Source organism: Tigriopus californicus, chromosome 12, assembly GCF_007210705.1.
Source record: "Tigriopus californicus strain San Diego chromosome 12, Tcal_SD_v2.1, whole genome shotgun sequence".
NCBI lineage: Eukaryota > Metazoa > Arthropoda > Copepoda > Harpacticoida > Harpacticidae > Tigriopus > Tigriopus californicus.
This window is the reverse complement of record NC_081451.1, coordinates 13,119,782-13,141,005: the sequence shown is the minus strand read 5'-3', so window position 1 is coordinate 13,141,005 and position 21,224 is coordinate 13,119,782. Positions and strand designations below refer to the sequence as shown.

The 21,224-nt window shown below is 40.8% G+C and overlaps 1 protein-coding gene across 4 annotated transcripts in view; it reads left to right on the top strand.

Moving 5' to 3' along the window:
• Positions 1-1,817: 1,817 nt before the first annotated feature.
• The window catches only part of LOC131892313 (serine/threonine-protein phosphatase 2B catalytic subunit 2-like), a 23,451-nt gene continuing 4,044 nt past the window's right edge, over positions 1,818-21,224 (top strand). Inside the window, exons 1-10 of one of the 4 annotated variants that reach the window (XM_059242117.1) lie at positions 1,818-2,334; positions 10,296-10,499; positions 14,856-14,980; positions 15,393-15,504; positions 16,742-16,887; positions 18,258-18,397; positions 19,689-19,860; positions 19,944-20,070; positions 20,545-20,628; positions 20,724-20,741. In XM_059242117.1, the coding sequence (XP_059098100.1) occupies positions 2,157-2,334; positions 10,296-10,499; positions 14,856-14,980; positions 15,393-15,504; positions 16,742-16,887; positions 18,258-18,397; positions 19,689-19,860; positions 19,944-20,070; positions 20,545-20,628; positions 20,724-20,741 (1,306 nt within the window). In that variant the 5' untranslated portion in view covers positions 1,818-2,156. The remainder of the gene's footprint in view (positions 2,335-10,295; positions 10,500-14,855; positions 14,981-15,392; positions 15,505-16,741; positions 16,888-18,257; positions 18,398-19,688; positions 19,861-19,943; positions 20,071-20,544; positions 20,629-20,723; positions 20,742-21,224) is intronic. The other 3 variants (XM_059242119.1, XM_059242118.1, XM_059242120.1) reach the window with 3 other exon arrangements.

The following is a 21,224-nucleotide window of genomic DNA, read 5'->3' as shown; positions in this document are numbered from 1 at the left end:
TCATTTTATCACTTCGAATTGTTTTACTTTCCAGTCAATGTGACCTGTTTCGCTACGCTGTACTCAAGTGTGTACTATTCTTGTGTAGTCATTGACTTGAGTTGGCTTAGGAGGTGATGGCTATGAGCAGCAGCTCATAGATATTTTCATTGGTAAGATGCCGATCTTTATATATATATATATCACGACGGAGCTGAAGGGAACTGCAAACGTGTAAGTTCCATCCAAATATCGAATGACTATGAACCCATTCTGTGAAATTTTAAGATTGACACATAAATCATTATTTTGAGGAATAAAGGAAAAGTGAGTGAGAATATTGATGAAGAAATTGAAAAATACGTCAAAGCGAATTATCAATCTCACATTGCCAAACTCGGTAGAGACAGAAATATGCCGATTTGAAATTTTTCATGACAATTGATAACTAGACCTGTAATGTATACGTAAAACCAGTAAATACTTTTTTATCCTATTGCGTTTTGGACGGACAAAAAATTGGGGCAAACCGCCTTTTTGGCAATCTATTCTAACTTTTCTGCTTTTTGACGCCTTTTCGACCCTTTCTCGATTCTTTTTAATTTTGCATTGGACATTTTAGAACTTGAGTCCGGACTCACTCAACAATAGACCTAATGTGAAATATTAGCGTTTTGTGGATCCTTTTTTTACTCTTCGAATACTATTTTTGCATTTGACGCTTTTTTACTTTTACAAATGTTTTGAAGCGTTTTCAACATCTATTTTTTTTTTTTTTACATTTTTCACCAACCTTATCTTTTCTTATTTGTTCAAGTAGGCAATCTTTTTCGAAGTATAACACACATCTTCAAGGGTAACCTTTTCAATTAAAACACACATGCTCCTTAACACTTGTTTTTCCTCCTTACAAATACATTCAGAGATTAAGCACAACGTCTTAAGAATAATGCCTTTTTGTGGTGTTTTTGGTATGATTAGCTAATATTTTTGGTTTCACTTTTTTTCTAGATTTATTTTCAACTCGAAAACAATGACAATCCCCTTTGTCTAGGATTACTTCAAGAATCTGTAGCCCGATGATCATCCTATGAAAATACAAGTACACTAAATCAATGAGCGAGGATGGTAGGCAGGTCAGCTATCGACTTTCAAATAATCGAAAAACTTTCCTTGTTCTCAAATTTTTGCCCAAAGATTTCAGTTCTTCTTGGTACTGTGAAAAGATCACCATAAATGCATCACTGGACTCCCCTCCTCCAAAGAGGTAAACGTTATTCTCCACCGATTAGTTGGCGGTGCTACTTTTTTAAACTTAACCTAACCTTATTAAACCTAACCTAACCTTGCCTAACCTAACACGATGTTAATAGCCTATAAGGTCTCTCTCCAAAACCTTTCTAACAGTTTGTCACCAATTTAAAAATGAGCATCACCAACTAATCGGTGGAGAATAACGTTTATCCTCCAAGGAACTAGCTTTTCACTAAGACAACAAGAGAACTAGCTCTTCCAGTTACTAATCTAGCCTCGCACCCTTCCATCGTTGAATTTGACGGCCTGAGTGGCCCTTTGAGACTCCAAGGAGGCCTCAGTGGCCTCTGTGCAGGCCCGACCTCCCCTCCCGCCCAAGCCCTGGTCATCCATGGATGAGAGGCGGGAGGCTGGAACGAGAGAGAGAGTCCAGGATAGGAGCGCTTGGCTTGGGTTAGCGTGTCGCAGCGGTTAGGCCAAAGAGGTTCTGGGTGAGAGGTATGGGCCAGTGTAGGTAGGGAGATAGACTGGAGGGTGAAGGGGAGTGAGGCCTGCGAGGACTCTCTTTTCTCCTGGTTACTACATGGTGAGTGGCCTCGGCAGTTGGCAGACGATCTTGGAGTGACAAGTACGAGTAGGACTCGGTCTGTGCCAGAAGGACACTCTCGAGTTGACCCGTGGTCCGGCCGTTCTCTTGTTAGTTAGCTGGTGTGTGTGCCCTCGCTATCCACATCTCTGCTCCACCCCAGGGGCGTTCCACGGCCCAGATTTCCTCACATCGGGACGGCCACCCAAGTCTGGGCGTGTGCTTGAGTGAGTGATTGGAGTGAGTGATTGTGAGAGATTAGGTGATCCTCCAACCTCTCCGACCCACGGCAACTTCATATACTTGTTCAGCCTCGTCCTCAGTTGCTTCGAGCAGTATGTCTTCAACCTCTTCCAACAACAACGCCTCCTCTTCCTCCAATACGGGGGGCGGGGCCAACAACGGGGCGTCTAACACCACAACGGGGTCCGGGGCCAACAATGCTTCGACCTCCCCTACATCCTCCTCCTCGGCATCCGCCCCCAAAGTATCGACCACGGAGCGGGTCACCAAAAGTAAGACCCATCTTGCAGCCTTCTCTTTCCACTCTCTTACAGCCGCTTAGTACTATCACTAGAGAGGGTGTGTGTGTGCGTGCGTGCATGTATGGATGGATGGATGTGTGTGTCTCTCTTTTTCTGTTCTGTCTTTCTGTGCATTCCTTCATCAGTTGTTATCCCCTTCCCCCTCCCTTGTTTCATAGTAGGTGCGTTCTTGCGGCCTTGCAGCTTTCGTTGCATGTATGGGACGTCTTTTGGTTCTCTCTCAGGGCATGATCTGCTGTGCCTGTATCGGCATGTCTGACGATGTATTCACAGGTCAAGATAACTGGCATTGTACTATTTGATTGGCCGAAAACTATTAATCTTTTTTATTAGAAAGGCCGTTTTGACAATCCTGACCCCCAGAGAACTATGAGGGGATGAATGGGACAACGGCTAGTTAGGGACGACTAATCTTAGTTCGGCCTATGGTAAAGTCTGAGCCCAGGAGAGGCTGAAAGTAAAATGGCCGGTCTGCTGCCCTGCTGCTCTGCCAGACCGGCCTATGGCCTTAAACGGCCTTAAAATCGATTTTTGTGCCGATCTTTCTCGTGCACTATCAAAAACGAAATCCATCGTCATGGATCGGGAGGATGCTGTGTCATGAAAGATTCGGCCTCTGGGATGAATTGATCCGGGAATGGTATGTGGAATGCAAAGACCGTACATTGGTACCAATACGGTCGTGACCTGACTGCGTAACTTTTTCAGAGTGCCTTTTTCATGAACAGTGTTCCTATGGCTGTGTGAGTGTGTGTGTGTGTGTCTCTCTCTTTCATTCTCTCTCTTGAAGGCCAGCCAGGAAGGCGGGGGAGGAGGAGGAGCGAGAAATAGGAAAGCCGTGGGTGCCTGTTGAGCCTTAGTCGAGGTCGATTTGGCCTTGCAATTTCAGATCGAGGCTCTTTTGGACCCCACTTCCCACTTCCCTCTGCCCTCTCCTGCGCCTCCTCCGACTTTCAAGAGCCAAGACGAGGGGAAAATATGTGTACCCGTACTAGCGGAAGGCAACATGACGATTCGTGTACTGTCGTTCTGTATAGTAGTGGACGAAGTACTACTCTCACCCTGCCGAGCAATGGCTACATACATATTCGGTAGAACCCTGGTTCAAAGAACACGCAGGAACGAAGTGGGGGCTACATATATGAGAGCTAAAACGTTGGTCTTTTGGAACCTCAAGGCCACCATAAAGACCATGGACCTGTAGCATAGCCCAGAGAAGTAACTGGAGCAGCAAGGGGAGGAAGAGAACAGCCCAAACCCACCACCGTGTGAGCTTGACAGATCCTCTAATGAGAAAGACGGCCGTGGTTTTGAGGTGACTAAGGGAGAAGGTTGTTGTTCCACACATTTTTTTCAAGCCATTGATTTCCTGCCCTTCCGCTGATCCCGATTCCTCTCCAGCTTTCAAAAACAAGCCAGAAATTGGTTTATGGCAGATGACAGGAACAGTTTTCTTTCGCTCATGCCTCCCGAAAATGCTTCCGAGTTCCGACCCTATGCTACTGATTCTTCTCATATTGATTTGAAGTTTTGGGTTCAGACTTGAAGATAAGAACAGATTTTCCATATGTCAAATGAAGAACGAGCGGAGTCCAGAGGCCTTAGTTGACAAATGAAAATTGCCTTTGTAAAGATGAATTTACCGGGAAATTTGGCAGTTAATTTGGGTCAACCACCAACATAGTTGCAGGGGAGGCGCATTCCGGCGAATTGATTACTCCGCTGTTGGAGCTCTGCCTCGACTTCGCTCTCTGCAAGAGATTTACATATCATTATCCATGTCGAAGTGCTCTTATCAACGATTTACTCGATTCTGCCACTTGACAATATTAGTCTATCTTTAAATTCCTTGATAATCCTCTCGTCCGGAATGAGAGCTGTCGCGGAGAAGACCTTGGGATTTGTTGCACATGAATCCGAGACTCATTCCACAGGAACGTAATGATTGAATATCATCCAAGGATGACTGTTTCGACAATGTTTTCGGGCGCAGATGATGCGACAAGGAAGACAAATGAACAACGCTTCATGGCCTTGTTTATGATAATTCGCCCGCCCTCTGGCGACGGAAAGGAGAAACAAGTCAATGAGCAATTAGTTTCCCCGAGATGTTGGAAGATAAGTTTTGGGTGCCAAACAGCTGGAGTGTGAGAAAGTTGGAGACTAGAAGGAAAAAACATCACCTCTCCATCCGACCAAAGATCGTGAGCAGTGGTTTACAATCAGTCTCTGACCAATGGCTTCATCTCACACTTCTTACTCATCCAACTTTTTTCCTCTGAGGAGTAAAAGTACGAAAGGAAAAAAATATGAAGTTGGCCAATGTTTCCCATTTGTTGCTGTTGCAGACGTGCGAAAGAGAACTCCTTTGAGTTGTACTTTGATCGGGTTTCAATTAGCATTGAGTAAATGTCTCAAGTATTTAGAAGAAGGCCTCTATTTCTTATTTGTAACGTTCTACTTTATTTATCATTGGGGGGGGGAGGGTCTTGGTACTGATTGATTACGTTTATACCAGCAGGGGGCGCTACTAGATATTGTGCAATTGGTCAAATCAGGGTGGCGGGCTTCTCCGATTTTAGGCTTTTCTAAGACTCTTCTAGTTTTGAAATTTGAAGACATCGATTAAAACCCATACTCAAAGCATGCAAACATTTTAGTTGTAAGCAAAGAAAGTCAGCTGCCACGTTTTGGATTGCATAGCAGAGTTTCACAGAGTTTCGATATCACATGGAATATGTATGCGTTTTGCATGGAAGCGGGATGCAAGTTTCAGCTCGTGTTTATCCACATGTCACTCTCAAGGGTTCTGTATTCTTAGCCTGAACTGCATTTACTTCTGCTGTTCTGGATATGATGGGAGGCTTCTAGTGAAGTAATTCTCGACAAAGTTTTCAGTGATTGAACTTTCTCAAGTCTACTCAGCGAGCACCTAAAAGGACTCTTATCTAGTTGGGGTACTTCATTTTGTCGCAAACATGAGAATCCACTCACCCAAAAAAGAGGTCTTGTTGTGTGCTCTAGACTGAAAAATTGGCCTGAAACATTGTTGCGAGCTCTCAACCCCAAATGTCTGAAGCGGTCAACACCCGGGAGTGAAAATCTTTTTTTGCGCAACCAAATTATGTTCACTAGGCTAAATCCAATTTATACCAGATTGGATGAGATCCGCTCCTTTTGAATTCTTTTGAGAGCAAAAAATCGCCACCTTCTCACTTTCTTTGCTTCTGAACGAGACGTTTGGCACAACAACTTCACCATTCAAAATGAACATTTCTTCCTCTTCTTCCATGGCACAAAGACGAGATAATAATGGGTTGGTGGTAAAAGAGATTGGTCACGTCTCTTGGAAAGCTTTAAATGAAGTTATCAATTTCAAGCACAACTCGAATTGGTGTAACGAGGTCGGAAAGTCTGGAGCTAAATCATCTTAGTCTTCTCCTTAGAAGTAGAAACTTTCCTCTCCAAGGGTTTTCCTTCATCTCTTGAAAACTTTCTAGATCCTCAAAGCCTCAAGTAAAGAGAACGTCCAGAGACTCAAAAAGAGGGTTTGCCACATTGTCGTACTGTCAAGCTCAATTTTTCTTCTGATTTTGGGGACCTAACCATCTGAAGAACTGAAATTTTCAATCTTTCAACCAACCATAACATTTCAAGACCTAAAACTATACAAGTTTTACCTTTCATCGTGTTTGAATGTATGCCCAAGGTGGGACGTTTTTCTTCTTCCTTGGCACTCCGAAGTCGCAAAGCGTTTGTTGCCATATCATGGTTGAATATGTTTCTGTTTATGATTGAATGAGTCAATGAAATGGCAAAAACATTGGAAGAATTTTGAATTGAAAAGGATTCAATTCTTTTGTGCTTGTGCAAGGGATTTCTTTTTGGAACCAGACTAATTGAGCAATGGGGTTTGAATCACAGATCATACAATGCTTAGATCTTGGATTAGCCTGACCTCAGGGCAGAGAAAATTTAGACCTTGTGTCAGCTGTTCTGCACCCTAAAAGAGCTCAGTGGTAACGACTTCCGAACTCCTGGTCTTTGGCAAACTTGCTCAAATCCGGTCACGCTTGCGAATGAAAATGCATGAGCCACCAAGCACCAAAATGTATGTACCAGCTGATGAAGGCAAGTGTTCGTCTTTTTTCTCGTGTCGAGCGTGGTCTAGTCATTATATGGTCTGTGGTTGTTGAACAATAACAATCGTTGGACCATTCCTGAACTGAAAGCGCGACTTCATGAATGTTGAATGAGAACTTTAGGGAGCCGAAGTAGACCAAAGTAATAATTGATGATCCCCATTCGGTGCTCGAAAGTATACTTTTTTTTCTTCGCAACGCATGATTTATTAATGCAAAGTCATGAAAGTTGGATTTAAAAACGAAAAGCCAAATCAGATTATTACTTAAACGGGTCCAGTTTGAACCTGAAGAAGAGCTCAACCAAATAGTGTCATGGGCATTTAATCAATCATTTACGGTTTGAACCCAATATCGAATTTTCACGTTCTGCATTTAGATTTCTATCCGACCGTAATCCCAGCTATTTTACAGTCAATGGAGAGAACAAAATCAAGTTTTCAAGATTTCAAACCAATCCTAACAGAAAGAGAGGAAGAGCATAATCAATTCAAAGAGACGCTCCTTGAAATCAAAGTTTTCGAATAAGTGATTAAGGACTAACATGCTCCTCTTCGCGTCCATTTGATTGTGGACTATTTGTTCGAAACTGAACAAGCGTTCAACATAATGAGAAATTCCCCACATAGTTTGCTTTCGAGTCAAGATTGTTGTTCCTTTTCGCTATTTTGATTTGGGAAGCTATTCCATGTTTTACTAGCTTTTGCCGTAGAAAAAACATCTGTGCAACAAATATGCGACACTCCTTTTGTAAGTACTTGTAGCAAAGCGCTAAATGAATTATAGTCGTAAAAAAGTTGGACTGATCATCTATTGAAAAACTGTTGTTCACAGAGTTGTATAAGAACGTTGTAAGTCTTTTGGATTGAATGTTTTCAAAGGTTTATTGCATTGATCAAGTGGCATCAGATGAGCCCAGTGTTCCCTCTTTTGTAGGTCAGTGATTCCTTCAAAGTCTCTCAAAACCACAGCCTGGCTGAAAGACTGAGGTGGCTGGCGTCTCTTCAAGAGTTGTTAAACAGTAGTTGTTTATTCAGCTGACATCTCTGGGTTCTAATCCAGGCCCAATACTCCGTCCGTTCTTGTGTTCGATTTGCTTATCTTTGTGACTCGTTACTCGAAGGAACAAGGCTTTCCTTTCACTTTCAAGATTCCTGACCGAACTTGCTAAGAAGGCAGTTTTGAACCGATCACGGGCAGAACAAATGAGTGCATGCACTCTCGTTATCCACCGAGCCTCGAGAGCTTTCTATTGCACGTACTCTTGGATGTGTTCCTTGTTACTGGCCATATCTGGTTGATCAATGTGTAAATTTGTCTGTGAGTCGTTCCACTTTTTTCCAAGCTCTGGGCATTTTAGAGCCAGAATAAATGGAAGGAAATATGATCCCTGCAGTCTGAATTGGAACGAACCACTCTCAAAGTGGATTGTTAGGGCCAAGGTTGAATAAAGTAAATTTTCTGTTCAAATCCAACGATATATCAATCATTATGTAGGCAAATTGTGATACATAACCTTTAATGCAGACCCTGAAACGAGTTCGGTATAGTAAGAAGCAGATCTTGTATAAATGCGATGATCTGATATGGACAGTGTTCATGCTTAGCCCTTGTCCGGTGTGTAAGGGTTCCTAGCTCAAATCTGTTGGCTGTAAGAAGATATACGCCTGGACTTTTATGGATGTAGTATGTTATGGAGCCATTGTCCAGATCAGCTCGCCCATTGTTAATGAGATCAGTTTCCGCACACAGGACCTGATGTTCTGATTGATTGACGGTTGTTTAAGATGGCTGAAATATTGTTGTGGTTGGTATTATCGCCTGAACAAAAGAAATATCAATGCCTTGAATATAGGTTTCCATGGTTTGAGCAACAAAGAAAAGGAGGCAGGTTTGACTATGCTGGCTTAGATGAAGAACACTTCATTTGTTCACCTTCTTGTTTACAAGCAGATTAAAGTGAATCAACTCATTCATCAACGTTATGTTCATTTAGTGGTATTGGAACATTTCGAATTTGGCATATTGACGACTTCGATGTCATTTACAGGTTATTCTTGCATCGTTTTTAGACATTAATACTTCCCTTTTAAGTTTGCCTTTTGATTGTAGGTAAACCCAAATACATTCACTTTTGTCAGCCTAACCTGAGAGAAGTAAAAGTTTTGACAGGGAAGCCAACTAAATGTGATTAAAAAATAGTTGGCATTCCTCAGCGTCAATAATGCGTGGCAAAATACAAATGATGAAACATGACCCCTAAAAAAGCTCAAAGCCTTGGATATCGTCAAGTGTTGCCAATACTTGGCAAAGTATCATTGCCTTAATATTTTAACCGTGCAAAAACAGCATTCATTCTATTGAGCTGATTTTTCTAAAAGCATTGCGCTACTGGGAATGAAAACAGGGTTCATTTCGAACATGAGGGCTTGGATCATACTGTATTTAGAGATATTATTCTGAATCAAAGGCCGAAAGAGAGCTCAGTTGTTCATTCACAAATCCAAGCGGTTAGAGATGAGCCAGAGCTGTAGGCTACTGCTAAGTGCTTAAGAACCTAATGCTTAACCCTTTGATTCCAAAATTTGGAGATCCCGTTCTTGTTTTTCCTTTGTCTATAGTCGACTATAGGGACCTGTAAAGTACCGTCCCGGATTTTCAGCTTCATAGGCTAGCCAGGCTGCGCCACAATCGCCGCAATAACTATCATGATTGTAACTCATCCAGTCTCGCCCAAATCTTAGTTACCAAATACTTCGCAATTTTGAGTCACCATTCAACAAAGATGCCAAAGCATATCAAATGTACATTTTTTCGCTCAAGCTGTCCCAATGATGCAAGGTGAAAAATAAGCAAAACTAAACGAAAAAAAATACAATATGCTCAAACATGTGGTGATAAGGAAACGGCGAGAAGACATTGCCTTGAGACGGTGGGTGAACTAGCACTAATTAATTCCCTGAGCGTTACACCTCACTCTTATGTATATGCCTTGTTCGGAGTATAGGAACCTCTAGGAGTAAAGCAATGAACGAGTGATTGTTCCAGGGTGGCATTGTTATCTATTGTCATCACCACATACAATCTTTATCATTTCTCCTCACGAAGAGGGATCTGCTCGCAACTGCTCCGAAGGGAGTCGTCTCTGTTGTGTTGACTGGCTGCGTTGGATCACTGTTTTATTGTATCTGGTCTGACTTGGCTTGGCTTTGATCCCCTTGGTTGCCTTGGCAATGAATGGTGCCAACGATTTCAGCCAATTGCCTAGATCAGCAACTTTCCCTCTTCCATCTCCTCGGGTGCCTTTTCCAGGGACCGTATGGAACGCAGCTCCGAGATCAGAGTTGCCCCTCGTAGCATGTCGTTAACGATCTCAAATGGACCAAAATATCTGTTTCAATTGATTTTTCAATGGGAGTTGACAGTCCCTGGTCTCACCCATGAAACAAGGGACCTCGTCGAGGGGGAAAACAGACTCGTGTGAAAACGAGCGAGCCTTTAGCCTACTGATGCAGCATTACACTGTGTATGTCGGAGCTTTGTTCCTACGCAATAAAGAGAAGGACCACTTATTAACCCGAGATCTTGGTTCCTGACATTTAAGGCCAAAACTTCCAACTTGATGAGAACTAGAGATTATTATTATTACTAATATTCTGATGTCATAAGGGGGAAGGAAACCTCGAAATGTCAATAGTCCTGAGGGGAATCCTACGACTCCAGATGCTTCTTGCTCCACTTCCATTAGCTTTAATACCAATGGTTTTTATTTCAATTCTCCCATTTCAGGCGTGCCATTTCCCCCGTCAAATAAGCTCACGATCTCCGAGGTGTTCGATTCTCGCACGAACAAGCCCCGACCTGAGGTTCTCAAGCAGCATTTCATATTGGAAGGACGCATTGACGAATCCGCGGCACTCAAAATCATCAATGAAGGCGCGACCTTGCTCAGACAAGAAAAGACCATGATTGAAATTGAGGCCCCAGTCACAGGTAAGCTGGCCCCTCTTGTCTCCCCGAGGATTAATTTGAGGGCTAGGCTGTCGTGAAATCCGATCTGGTTGCCTTCTGGAGTCGAGATGAATCTCATTGTGCTTGGAAAGGCTCCAAGTTGAGTGCACTACTAGTTTCATTATATAAAGTTACAGGGAAAACTGCTGTCCATGTGCGTTTGATTAATAGTGCCGAATGGTTCTAAAAAGGCAAATTTGATTTGTGACCGGATATCCGGAAAAGTACGCTTGAATTGTTCAAAAAGCCTCGGTAGTTTTGATTGGGACTGAAGAGGTAACACATACCCACGACATACGTTGAAGTTTTGAATATTTTTGAGCATGTAACTCATTTTGAGCCCTCGAATATTGTGTCAAGTACCCTTGAAGCATTAGTGGAACAGTTCTGAGTTGATTTCCGAAGAAATTGCTTTGGAAGGGATCGACTAAGCAATAAAGAATGATGGGCTCCCAAGTTACTTATTCATGATAGATTGATCAAATTCGGTGTTGAAAAGGCCTCCAACTCGTCTCTATGGTTATTTTGATGACTGGCCATACCAGTTTTGTGAATAACATTTTTTACCCTTTTATTCTCGAACAAGCATCTTCGTTTCTAAAGCCTCATTCTCATTCAACTGCATAATAGAAATGTAAAGAACGTGTTTTTAATCATGAGAAACCTGACGCCAATACTATTTAGCGTGTTTCCATGAACAAAAAAGACTGTGCGTGTATTGGTTCGTTTCACAGTACAAACAAACTAGCCATAAATATGTTGTTCTTTGCTTCCAGGTAAATAAATCAAAGAGTGTATTTTTAAAAGTACCAATTGACTTTAGATTCATGTAAACACACAGCTATTGTTGTGGTATCAATTGTCTGAGAGGTTTAAGCCCTTGCAAATAAATGTATTTAAACCACAATTATGCCAAGCGCGTAAACCCAAAAGACAAATTTTTAGAACCCATGGGTAGGTGATAACTAGACCTAGGAAAAGAAGTTAAATACCTAAAACCTAGGTTTTTACCTTTTTCGGCCACATTTTGGACAAATTACCTAAAACTTCGTTTTCTGGAAAAAAAATCCCCCCCTTTTTTGTACCCTTTTTACTCACTTATTGAAATAAACGGTAAATATGTTTATAAATATGAGAAACCCTTTTGCTGAGATTAGGAATTGGTCACTTCACACCAAATTCAACGTTAACTTAATTAACAAAAAAACTCACCACCTAATTTCTTATCTTGTTTACAAAAACATGCATTTGTTTTATTGCTTTGATTTCTTTGCAACAGATGAGAAAATATGGTATCATCTTTTGAGCAGGTTTTTAAAACCTCACTTTTTTGGAATCTTAAAAAAAACAAATTTTACTGTTTTTTCACCTTTCTATGACTGATTTTGCTACCTTTTTTGTCCATTTTTCTCACTTTTTAGTTACCTGTTTTGCTAATTTGTTCTGCCTTTTTTTCCGAGGTCTAGTGAAAACACAAAAGTTGTTAGAGTATGGTTCCCCTTTGTAGATGGCGTTACCCATAAAAAGACAGTGGTTTACCTTAACCAATCGGTTCTCTGTTGGAAATTTTTATGGACTTTTTGGTTCCCCTATGGAAAATATGTGAAAGACTCACCTGAAACCTCTTTTGTACAAATGGTGTTTCGGTTTTGTACAGGATTGCACTTTTCTGTATTTGATGAGTGCCACCAGTAGGATAAGGTTAAAAAAATATTTCATTAAGCAAGCTTTTGTCCCCAAAAGAAGGGATCAACAACACTACTTAATCATTGAACCTGAAAGTTGTCCTAGATTCTGGGATCCTGAATCCCTTCCCGAAAAGAAGATTGACGCAGATCCCAAGAACTACCAAGGGTGAATGAGTTCCATTTCTGATCTCGTGACAGATGATGGGAAGGCGAAACATCCTTTTATTTTTTCACATTTCTGTGCCAGAATATCTGAATGAAAGCTGCTCCAGATTAGAACGGATCACTCCGACGTGGCACTAGCTTTTTGTTTTGTTTGTGAGGGGGTCTGATATGTGAACAGTAAATAACGTGCTTTCACGAGACCAAAAGGGACCGATGAATCAATAGACGAGAAGTGGCAATGAGCCCTGTGTGTGATTCTTGCATAACTAGGTCATAATGGTAAAATTAAAATCATCGTTTGGATGGAAATCAAAGTAAAATGTGAACAAAACAGGTAATACTTCACACCTGAATGTGTCGAACTACCCTTCATCTTTCTTGTGGGTTTCTTTTTGTTAAGTCATTTATGTACATCAAAATACCCACACATGATTGTTTTCAATATAAATTGAATGAAATAAATTAATGAGTAATTCCATCAGGATTAAACATATTTGATTTCATGATATACTATATTATTATAGCACTAAATATTTATTTACATTTTTATCAATGTAAAATAATCCTCATTTCGTAGATATATGACGAAAAATATTTGTTTTTTTGTATAAAAAATGACTAATTTCAATCCAGCAGTGTTTTAATACCTCTTATACAGCAACGAACCAACTCGGCAATGCCTAATTCTTGTTCTCGTCCAGCGTGGAAAGTGGTCCTTGTTGGAACGGATTGCATGTGTGTCGCGAGTTCTCTCATGTCTTGGGGAATGAACGGAGACCAATCATCAGTGTCTCGTTGTCGATCTGTTGGAGCCTTGTTTAGAGCCCTGTAGTTCGTTCGTTCGATCTGTACCCTAGAATCTTGTCCAAAACCATGGATCTCTTTCTTTTTATGGCCAAACCTTGTAAATATAAGGCGCAACGTTCCATAAATTGAGGTCTACGTTTATGAGTTTTATCTCTCATAGTGTTGAGCAAACAATGGAAAACGTGTTGGAGAAGAGTACCCATGTGATGAGAAAGAAGGCCAGACGACGAGCTAATAATTTATTGCTGTTTTGCAAACAAGGCAATATGGGAACTTCATTGATTACAAAGTTTGAATGTATTTGTGCGAAGTACGAACAATTGTGGAATTGAGCGATTAAATGACCTCTCAGATTCAATTAGGCTATCGCAATAAATCTCTTAAACTAACCTATTGGAATAATCATCGTTTGCTTTGTAGAATCGTATATTCTTGATTCCATAATATATATATATATATTTTTATTTTGAAAAAAAACCATCTACATGTACAAGCACACAATGGGTTGATGTTGTTTAAATGATATAAAATAATTCCTTGCGAAAACTGTTTTTCAACGAAAAGTTGGTAAATTCAGGGTTAGACCATTAAGAATTGTAACCTGGGGTTTAACCTGAAGCTGCGCATGGAGCTTGCCTGATGGAATCATGTAGCCAATAAGAAGCAGTTTGATTGCTTCGCCGCTAAAACATTCTGGCTTTTCTAGAATGTTTTTGCTGGAACGTTGTTCTAACCAAAACTCCCAAGAGTATCTCCATATATTCTACCTGGAATGCAGTGAAGCCCGGTTTCTGTGGTGCTGACAGTACATACTGAAAGTAGGAGAATCAATCCCCACTCTCCACCAATAATGTGACTCTAAGGCTCTTCTGGTCCCAAACTAATGGAAAGTAGAGCAAAAGAGCAAAGAGAGATTCCCCAAGAGTCTGTACAGCATTCCCCAGAGAGACCTCTGTTCCAGACTGACTCCGTTCACAAACTCAAAGAAGCCTTACGTTGTTGACCAAAATGATTTACCGCCAATTATTACTACACAATCCACACCACTAACCAGAAGGCGCCCCAAAAAGTTTTGAGCATGTGTTCCAATTGGGTCCTATCTGGATGGAGGAAATAGTGAACAATAGAAAAAGGTGCTCATTTTATCTGCAGCAGAGAAATAGGAAGCTATAGAGCCTCAAAGTTGCGCCAAAAATAGAACACACTTTTTCCGCCAGAGGGCGCATTCTCATGGCTTCCGGCCAAAATGTTAATACCTTTTATTGACAATGATCCAGAGCCCTAAATGGGACAATGATATATATAATTGAACAGATTGGAAAAACTATTGTGATCCAATGAGAAAAAGAATCTCGCAATAAAGACTTCTTAAATTTGAGAGATTTAGTTCAAGAGGCTAAAAAAGTCGGATGGCAATTCAGCCTCTTGGTTTTGGGGTCCAAGAGTGAACGTGATGTAAGAAGTAGGCCGTATCAAAGGTACGATTGGGTTGCTTTCATGTTGTTCACATTGTTCCCATTCTTCTTTTTTCCGTGGGTCCATGCGGCACTCATTATTCAAGGATCTTGGCCTGAAAAGAGATGGCTTAAGCCAAAGCTTTCCGAGATCCGATGGTCTTAGCATTTCTGCTTGAACGCATCCGTAATATAACCCTCGTTGCTCTGTTTGACTTTTTCAGTTTGTGGTGATATTCATGGTCAATTTTACGATTTAATGAAGCTCTTCGAGGTGGGCGGACCTCCGGCTACCACGAAATACCTATTCCTCGGTGATTACGTCGACCGGGGTTACTTCAGCATAGAGGTGAGTGTCAAGGGGGGGGTCTTTCTTCAAATCAAGAAAATTGCTTTTAGCACAATCCATTACATATTACATGCACTTAATTGTCGAGGTAAATGAGCAAAGGCCAAATTTCGAACATGACCTTTTACCTACTCTGCGAATAGAAAAGGTATTAACATGAGTACATGCGTATAGGGTTCATCCTTGGATGATATGAAAATCATTAATTTTTGAAAGATATCGCACCAACTGGGCAATTTGATATTTCCTTGAGTTACGGGAAATAGCATTCCAAATTCAGGGATATTGTGTGCTTATTACTCTGTCGAAATGGCATACGCGCTTTTTCCAATGTCAATAAATGCCATTTTCCCCTTATGTGGGCGGTTTCATTGCACATGTTATTGACGAGCCTTGATTATGTTATTTTCAGTGTGTTATCTATTTGTGGGCCTTGAAGCTGGTGTATCCAAACACATTGTTTCTGCTCAGGGGAAATCACGAGTGCCGACATCTAACAGAGTACTTCACTTTCAAGCAAGAGTGTAAGTATAAATATATGAATACTCCATTTCCCCTTTTCCCTTTGAGCTCAAACTTGAGCCTTTTATACCGTATTCCCCATTTGTTCCACCGAATTATCCCCAGTCTCGAGCATTCTTGGTCAGATCGTTCGTCAACAGAAATGCGAGCAAATCTAGAGAGCCAAAGACGACTCAAATATGGACAAAGAGGCTGATGCTGAATATTGACCATTACAGTACTAATTTTGGTTTCCTCATAGTCATGAAATGAAAACCGATTAACAAGATTTTTTCGGTTATTGAACGGGGAGGAATATTAACTCTGTTTACCCCATGTGATAGGGAAATGAAGTATTTACCCTTTACAATTGGAAAATAAAATATTTATGTACCTGTGCTGAGGAAAAAAGTATTATTTTCCTTTGCGTTAGAGCGAGCGTAAATTATATTCAGAATGAAGTCTCCAAAAAGAGAATGGTGGTAAACCTCTGAAACAGTGGAATGCCCGGATTAATTTGACTGGCTTTATCTAACATCTTGTAGGGTGTTTCTGGAAATCACAAGTTGTGACCCATTCGGACATTTAGGCAAGTGCTGGTGCCAGCAAACAAACTTGCCTGCTAACGCCAGTGATGCAAGATTGGCGTTTCAAACTGGTTTTAACGAAGCTGACCTTTCCTCATACAGCAATGCGAAAGAAGGGTCAGCTTCTCAAAATTGTGTTTTGAAGCCCCAAACTTGCATCACTGACACTGGTACCAGCAAATAAATGAACCTGTCAGAGCTTGCCTAAACGTCCCAATAGACACGTGTTAAGTATCGGCTTGGATTTCAGCTGTGTGGGGTAACCAGGCTGCGCCACAATCGCTGCAAGAACTACCATGATTGAAGCTCATTGAGTGCTTCCAACTCTGCATTAACAAGATTGTTCGCCATTTTGCGACATCATTCAACAAGAACTTTAAACTCTATTAGTCCAACATTAATTTGCTTAAACTGTCATGCAATGGCGAGTGAAAATAATATGCAATAAGTATGAAAAAAATATTTAATGCTAGCATCTGGTCATCAGTAAAGGCGTGGTGACACTTACTTCATGGTAGGACCATAGGGGGGCGTTCTAGTAAGAAATCCCAGATCTTTACACTTCTCCATTCTTTAGACTGAGCTAAACTTTGGCCGATGGACCTCAATTGGTTCTAGCTCGTGTGGACGAGACATCTTCTGCGTTGCCCTCATTACTTACTTGATTTTCCAGGCAAGATCAAGTACACAGAGCGAGTGTATGATGCTTGTATGGAAGCGTTTGATTGCCTCCCTCTGGCAGCGCTTATGAACCAGCAGTTCTTGTGTGTCCATGGAGGACTCTCGCCAGAAATTCACAACTTAGATGACATTAGAAAGGTAAGATATCTTCACTATTCATTGCCTTCTTTTTTCAATCACCTTGAAGTGTAAGAAAAAGAGATTGAAAATGATTCAACGAAAATTGCCTTGGGTGAGGTGGGTTGATATGTGTTTTTGTACGGTGTTTCCCTCTCCAATGTCTCTGAAGTTGCTTGAAGGGACCTGGAGCTGCGTTGATCTGAAAAGTACACACAGAGGAACTGAGTACCTTTGAAGTGCTTTGGCCTACTAGCTCGGATGCTGGCAAGGCAAGGGATGCTCAAGGCCACTTCAAGTGTCCTCATAAGACGAGGATCAAGGGTAGTGAGGAGGAAAGAGAGGCGCTCAAAATGAGCTGAAAACGAGAGAAATTACAGTAGAGTGAGTGTAGGAGAGAGAGCTAAAAAAAGAGGAAAGCAAGGTTGTTGGAGCTTGTTTTCTTCCTTTGGGACCACGGTGATTCCATTGGTTATGTTCAACATTTTATGTTTTCGTCTTAATGCGATCAATAGTAATTAATGTTGCCGAGCGATTGGAGAGCCAGCTCGACCTTGGCAAGATTATTCATCCCTGATGGCGTGGGTTCAAATCCCGTTGCCCCAAGATGACTGCTTATACTACGGGAGATAAGAATGCCATTAGTGGTCCTTCAAAAATAATAGCTGCAGGTGGTTTTGTGATAGTCACATTGACACTGGTCGCTCATATCGACTAAAAAATGAGATCCATATCTATTTACTTCAAAGGTTACAAAGGTAAAAATCAATGTTGTCAAGACATTTTCAACCAGTGTGCTTCGACATGCTAACAAGTTTCAAGAGAAGAGAGAGAAAAGCAAAGGCAAACAAGATTTGGGTACTGCCGACTTTTTGAAATAAGAGTGCGAATTAACCGTAACAAAATAATGACAGCCATTGAAAAGGCAGTGATAACAGGTTTTCCCCAAATTGGTTTCGAATCGCCAAACTTGATTCGCGGAAATCTTCTTTCTCGTCATACGTGGCTGAAATCTTTACTTCGTGGCTCTTTGCTCTAAGTGGCCTGTGGTCTCCTTTACGTTGATGAGAGTCAAAACTATGCCCGTGAGAACCGTTTTTCATGAAAGAAGATCCCCTAAACCTTGTGAATAATGGGCAGTCGTTACTTCTGAGGTACTAAGTTTGCGCATTTACCGTTTAATTCGCCCCTTTAAAACCACCGTTAAGGATGAGTTCAAGCAGCAGGAATGGACGAAGTCAAATCTGGTCTAAAGACAAACAATGCTGAGAAACTTTCACGTTCAACTTTGTTCCCTCGCTCTTGGTTGGGTCCAAATGAAACCAAGCAGGATGGATCACCCACCGATTCATCCAATATCCATTGAATACCATGTTTCCCGTTCATTCTAGCTGGATCGCTTCAAGGAACCCCCAGCGTTTGGTCCCATGTGTGACTTGCTGTGGTCAGATCCGTTGGAAGATTTCGGCAACGAGAAGAACGCCGAACATTTCTCTCATAACTCAGTCCGAGGGTGCTCATACTTTTACAGGTAAATATTAACTCGGTATTTGATGCTGAAAGATGCGTTGTGAAATAAGAGGATATTAAGGTGCATTGAACACGGGCTCAGAGGTTAGAGGTTTTAATACTCTGGATTTATTTTGCATCACCTACAAAGTTTGTTGTCGAAAAATTGTTTAATTTTAAGATTTTTGGTTATTTTATCCCATTGGTGCGGCTCTAAAAATCTGTATGAAAAAATAAGAAAAAAGAAAAATAAGACAATTTAGGCAAACAATTCTTTAGGAAATAATTGAAATAATAATATTTTGTCAATGCGGACTCACAGAATACTTTTGCACGGTCTTTGTATTGAAATGTGTTTTCCCTCATTGCGATGTTCTTGAATTATTACAAAAAAAACCTTACTTTTTGCAATTAATGGAAAACAAAGATATATTTGACTTGTAACGGCCTTGGTCGGCATCTAAGATCTGATACAAAACGAATATTGCATTCTGAACCTGGGCCTTAGCTACAGTCTAAAATTTATTTTTGCATGGTTTCTGCTTAACTGTGGGATTTATCCAAGGGTTCCAGGTGACCTCAATCCAACTATACTGTTGGTTAAAAGCATTCTGGTGTCAATCTAATAATCTAATTCATTCCTCTCCTCCCACACATTCTTCTATCACCTTGGTTACTTACCTTTCAAGAGTGACAATTAATCCAAGTTATTCATGGGAATTACTCGAGTGGAGTAGATCAAAACTTTTGTGTGATGGATAAGGATGAGCCACACACTCTCTACACGAAATCTCAAATTCCGTACCATAAGGTTGTTCCAAAAACTCGTAACCAACATGCTATATTCTCGCTTTTTAGTCACGCCTTTTAAATTTGGATAACCTTGTAAAACAATTGCCTTGACACTCTGGAGGGTCATGAAATTTCTTGTTTTTGAGAAGATTTGATTCACGAGATTATCCTGCCAGTGTTCAAGATCACCAAATACCGGGTAATCCCCACCAGTTGCAGTAACATCGAAGTAATAGATTTACCAAAATCTTCAGAATTCCGCGATTGTCAGGGTTCGTTAACGGCGAAATGAAGGGTGTGTTGGTTCTACGATTATCTAGGTGCACTTCCAAGGGTAGAGTTGCACAAAATAATAATCTTTACCTTTGATCTTCAACGTCCCTCTAAATCCAATTGAACGGAAGATTTCAAATAAATCTCAAGCATCTCATTAAGTTGAATTGATTTTGTTCTGCAGAACCAGCCAAACCAATTGAAGAGGATTGAATAATAGATAAAACTTACCCTTCTTACATTTCCAGTTATGCGGCGAGCTGTGATTTCCTTCAGCAAAACAATCTACTCTCCATCATCCGTGCTCATGAGGCCCAGGATGCCGGCTACCGTATGTACAGAAAGAGTCAAACCACCGGGTTTCCCTCGCTTATTACCATCTTCTCAGCGCCCAATTACTTGGATGTCTACAATAACAAGGTGAGTCCTTCCCTCTGAGGGGCTTACTTAACTAGAGTATGGTATGGCAGTTTTCACATTGTTGATCTTTTTTTGCCGCACAGGCTGCCGTGCTGAAGTATGAAAACAACGTCATGAACATCCGCCAGTTCAACTGCTCACCTCATCCGTATTGGTTGCCCAATTTCATGGATGTCTTCACCTGGAGTTTGCCCTTCGTCGGAGAAAAAGGTGAGGTTTTTTTTGGCAAACGTGAGGTTTCGTGAGTGTATAGTTTGTTTTTTTCCGTCGCTTTTGAACTTCAAAACGATTGGTGTCATATAAAACACTAATCTGGCGCATTACCATTGAACTTTACCCAGCCATATCTAATGGTCAGGTTGGGAGTTCAAACACCTATCAGCTTTCAAGTCCAAAAAACAGGAAGGCAAAAAAATAGTGTTCTTGCTCTTCCTTTTTGACATGCTAATAAAAAACTGCATTATTTTAATCAATTTAGGTGCAATGCTGAATCAAATGGCACCATTTGTTAGGGTAACAATGAGAAAATACCAATTTTGTCCGAAGTGGTGCCAAATTTGACTTTTTTTACAGGTCACTTAACAGGAACACAATCGCTTGTTCAAAGAATGGCGAGAAATATTGAAATTGATAACGTCAACTTATAAACGTCAATTCATTGTTTATTGAACCTTTTCCTTACAGTCACTGAAATGTTGGTGAACATACTCAATATTTGCTCGGATGATGAACTCATGTCGGATCCCGAGGATGCTAATGAGACCGAAAGTAAGTGTTCATATTCTCGATCCTTTTTTGGCTCTTTAATCATGGTAACTCTTGAGATTTTTTCGCCTAAATTGACTCTTGTTTACCTTCGACAGGCGAATATATATCCAAAGGTAATTAGGAATGTCGTGAGCTTGGGGGATGAATAATTAATGAGTAACGACACTCACACACTCTTGATAACGCTTAAGAGAAATGAGTGAGATCCAGCAGATTTCACTCATTCACGGACATGCCACTTAGGATCACAGATGTGACGAAAATATCGAATGTTTTGTTTTATTGTCCCTGTAAAAAGGCACTCTGTGATCTTGAAATGAAAGACTAATCTACTAACATACTAAAAGGTACATTTTTAACGCAGGGTGCGTTGGGAGTTCTAATTTTGACCTGAAAATGGAAGCACGTCACACAGGATGCATTAAAATTGAAAGAGGCAGGACGGATTTTATATGCCTATGCTACATTCATAAGTAAATAATCCATGGTAAATAGATTTGATTGATTATGAAACACGAGTTGTTTTATCAAACCGAAGTATTTGTCATCTTGAGTCGTTCTGTTGTGACCTTTGTAGAAAATTATTTGCTGGATTA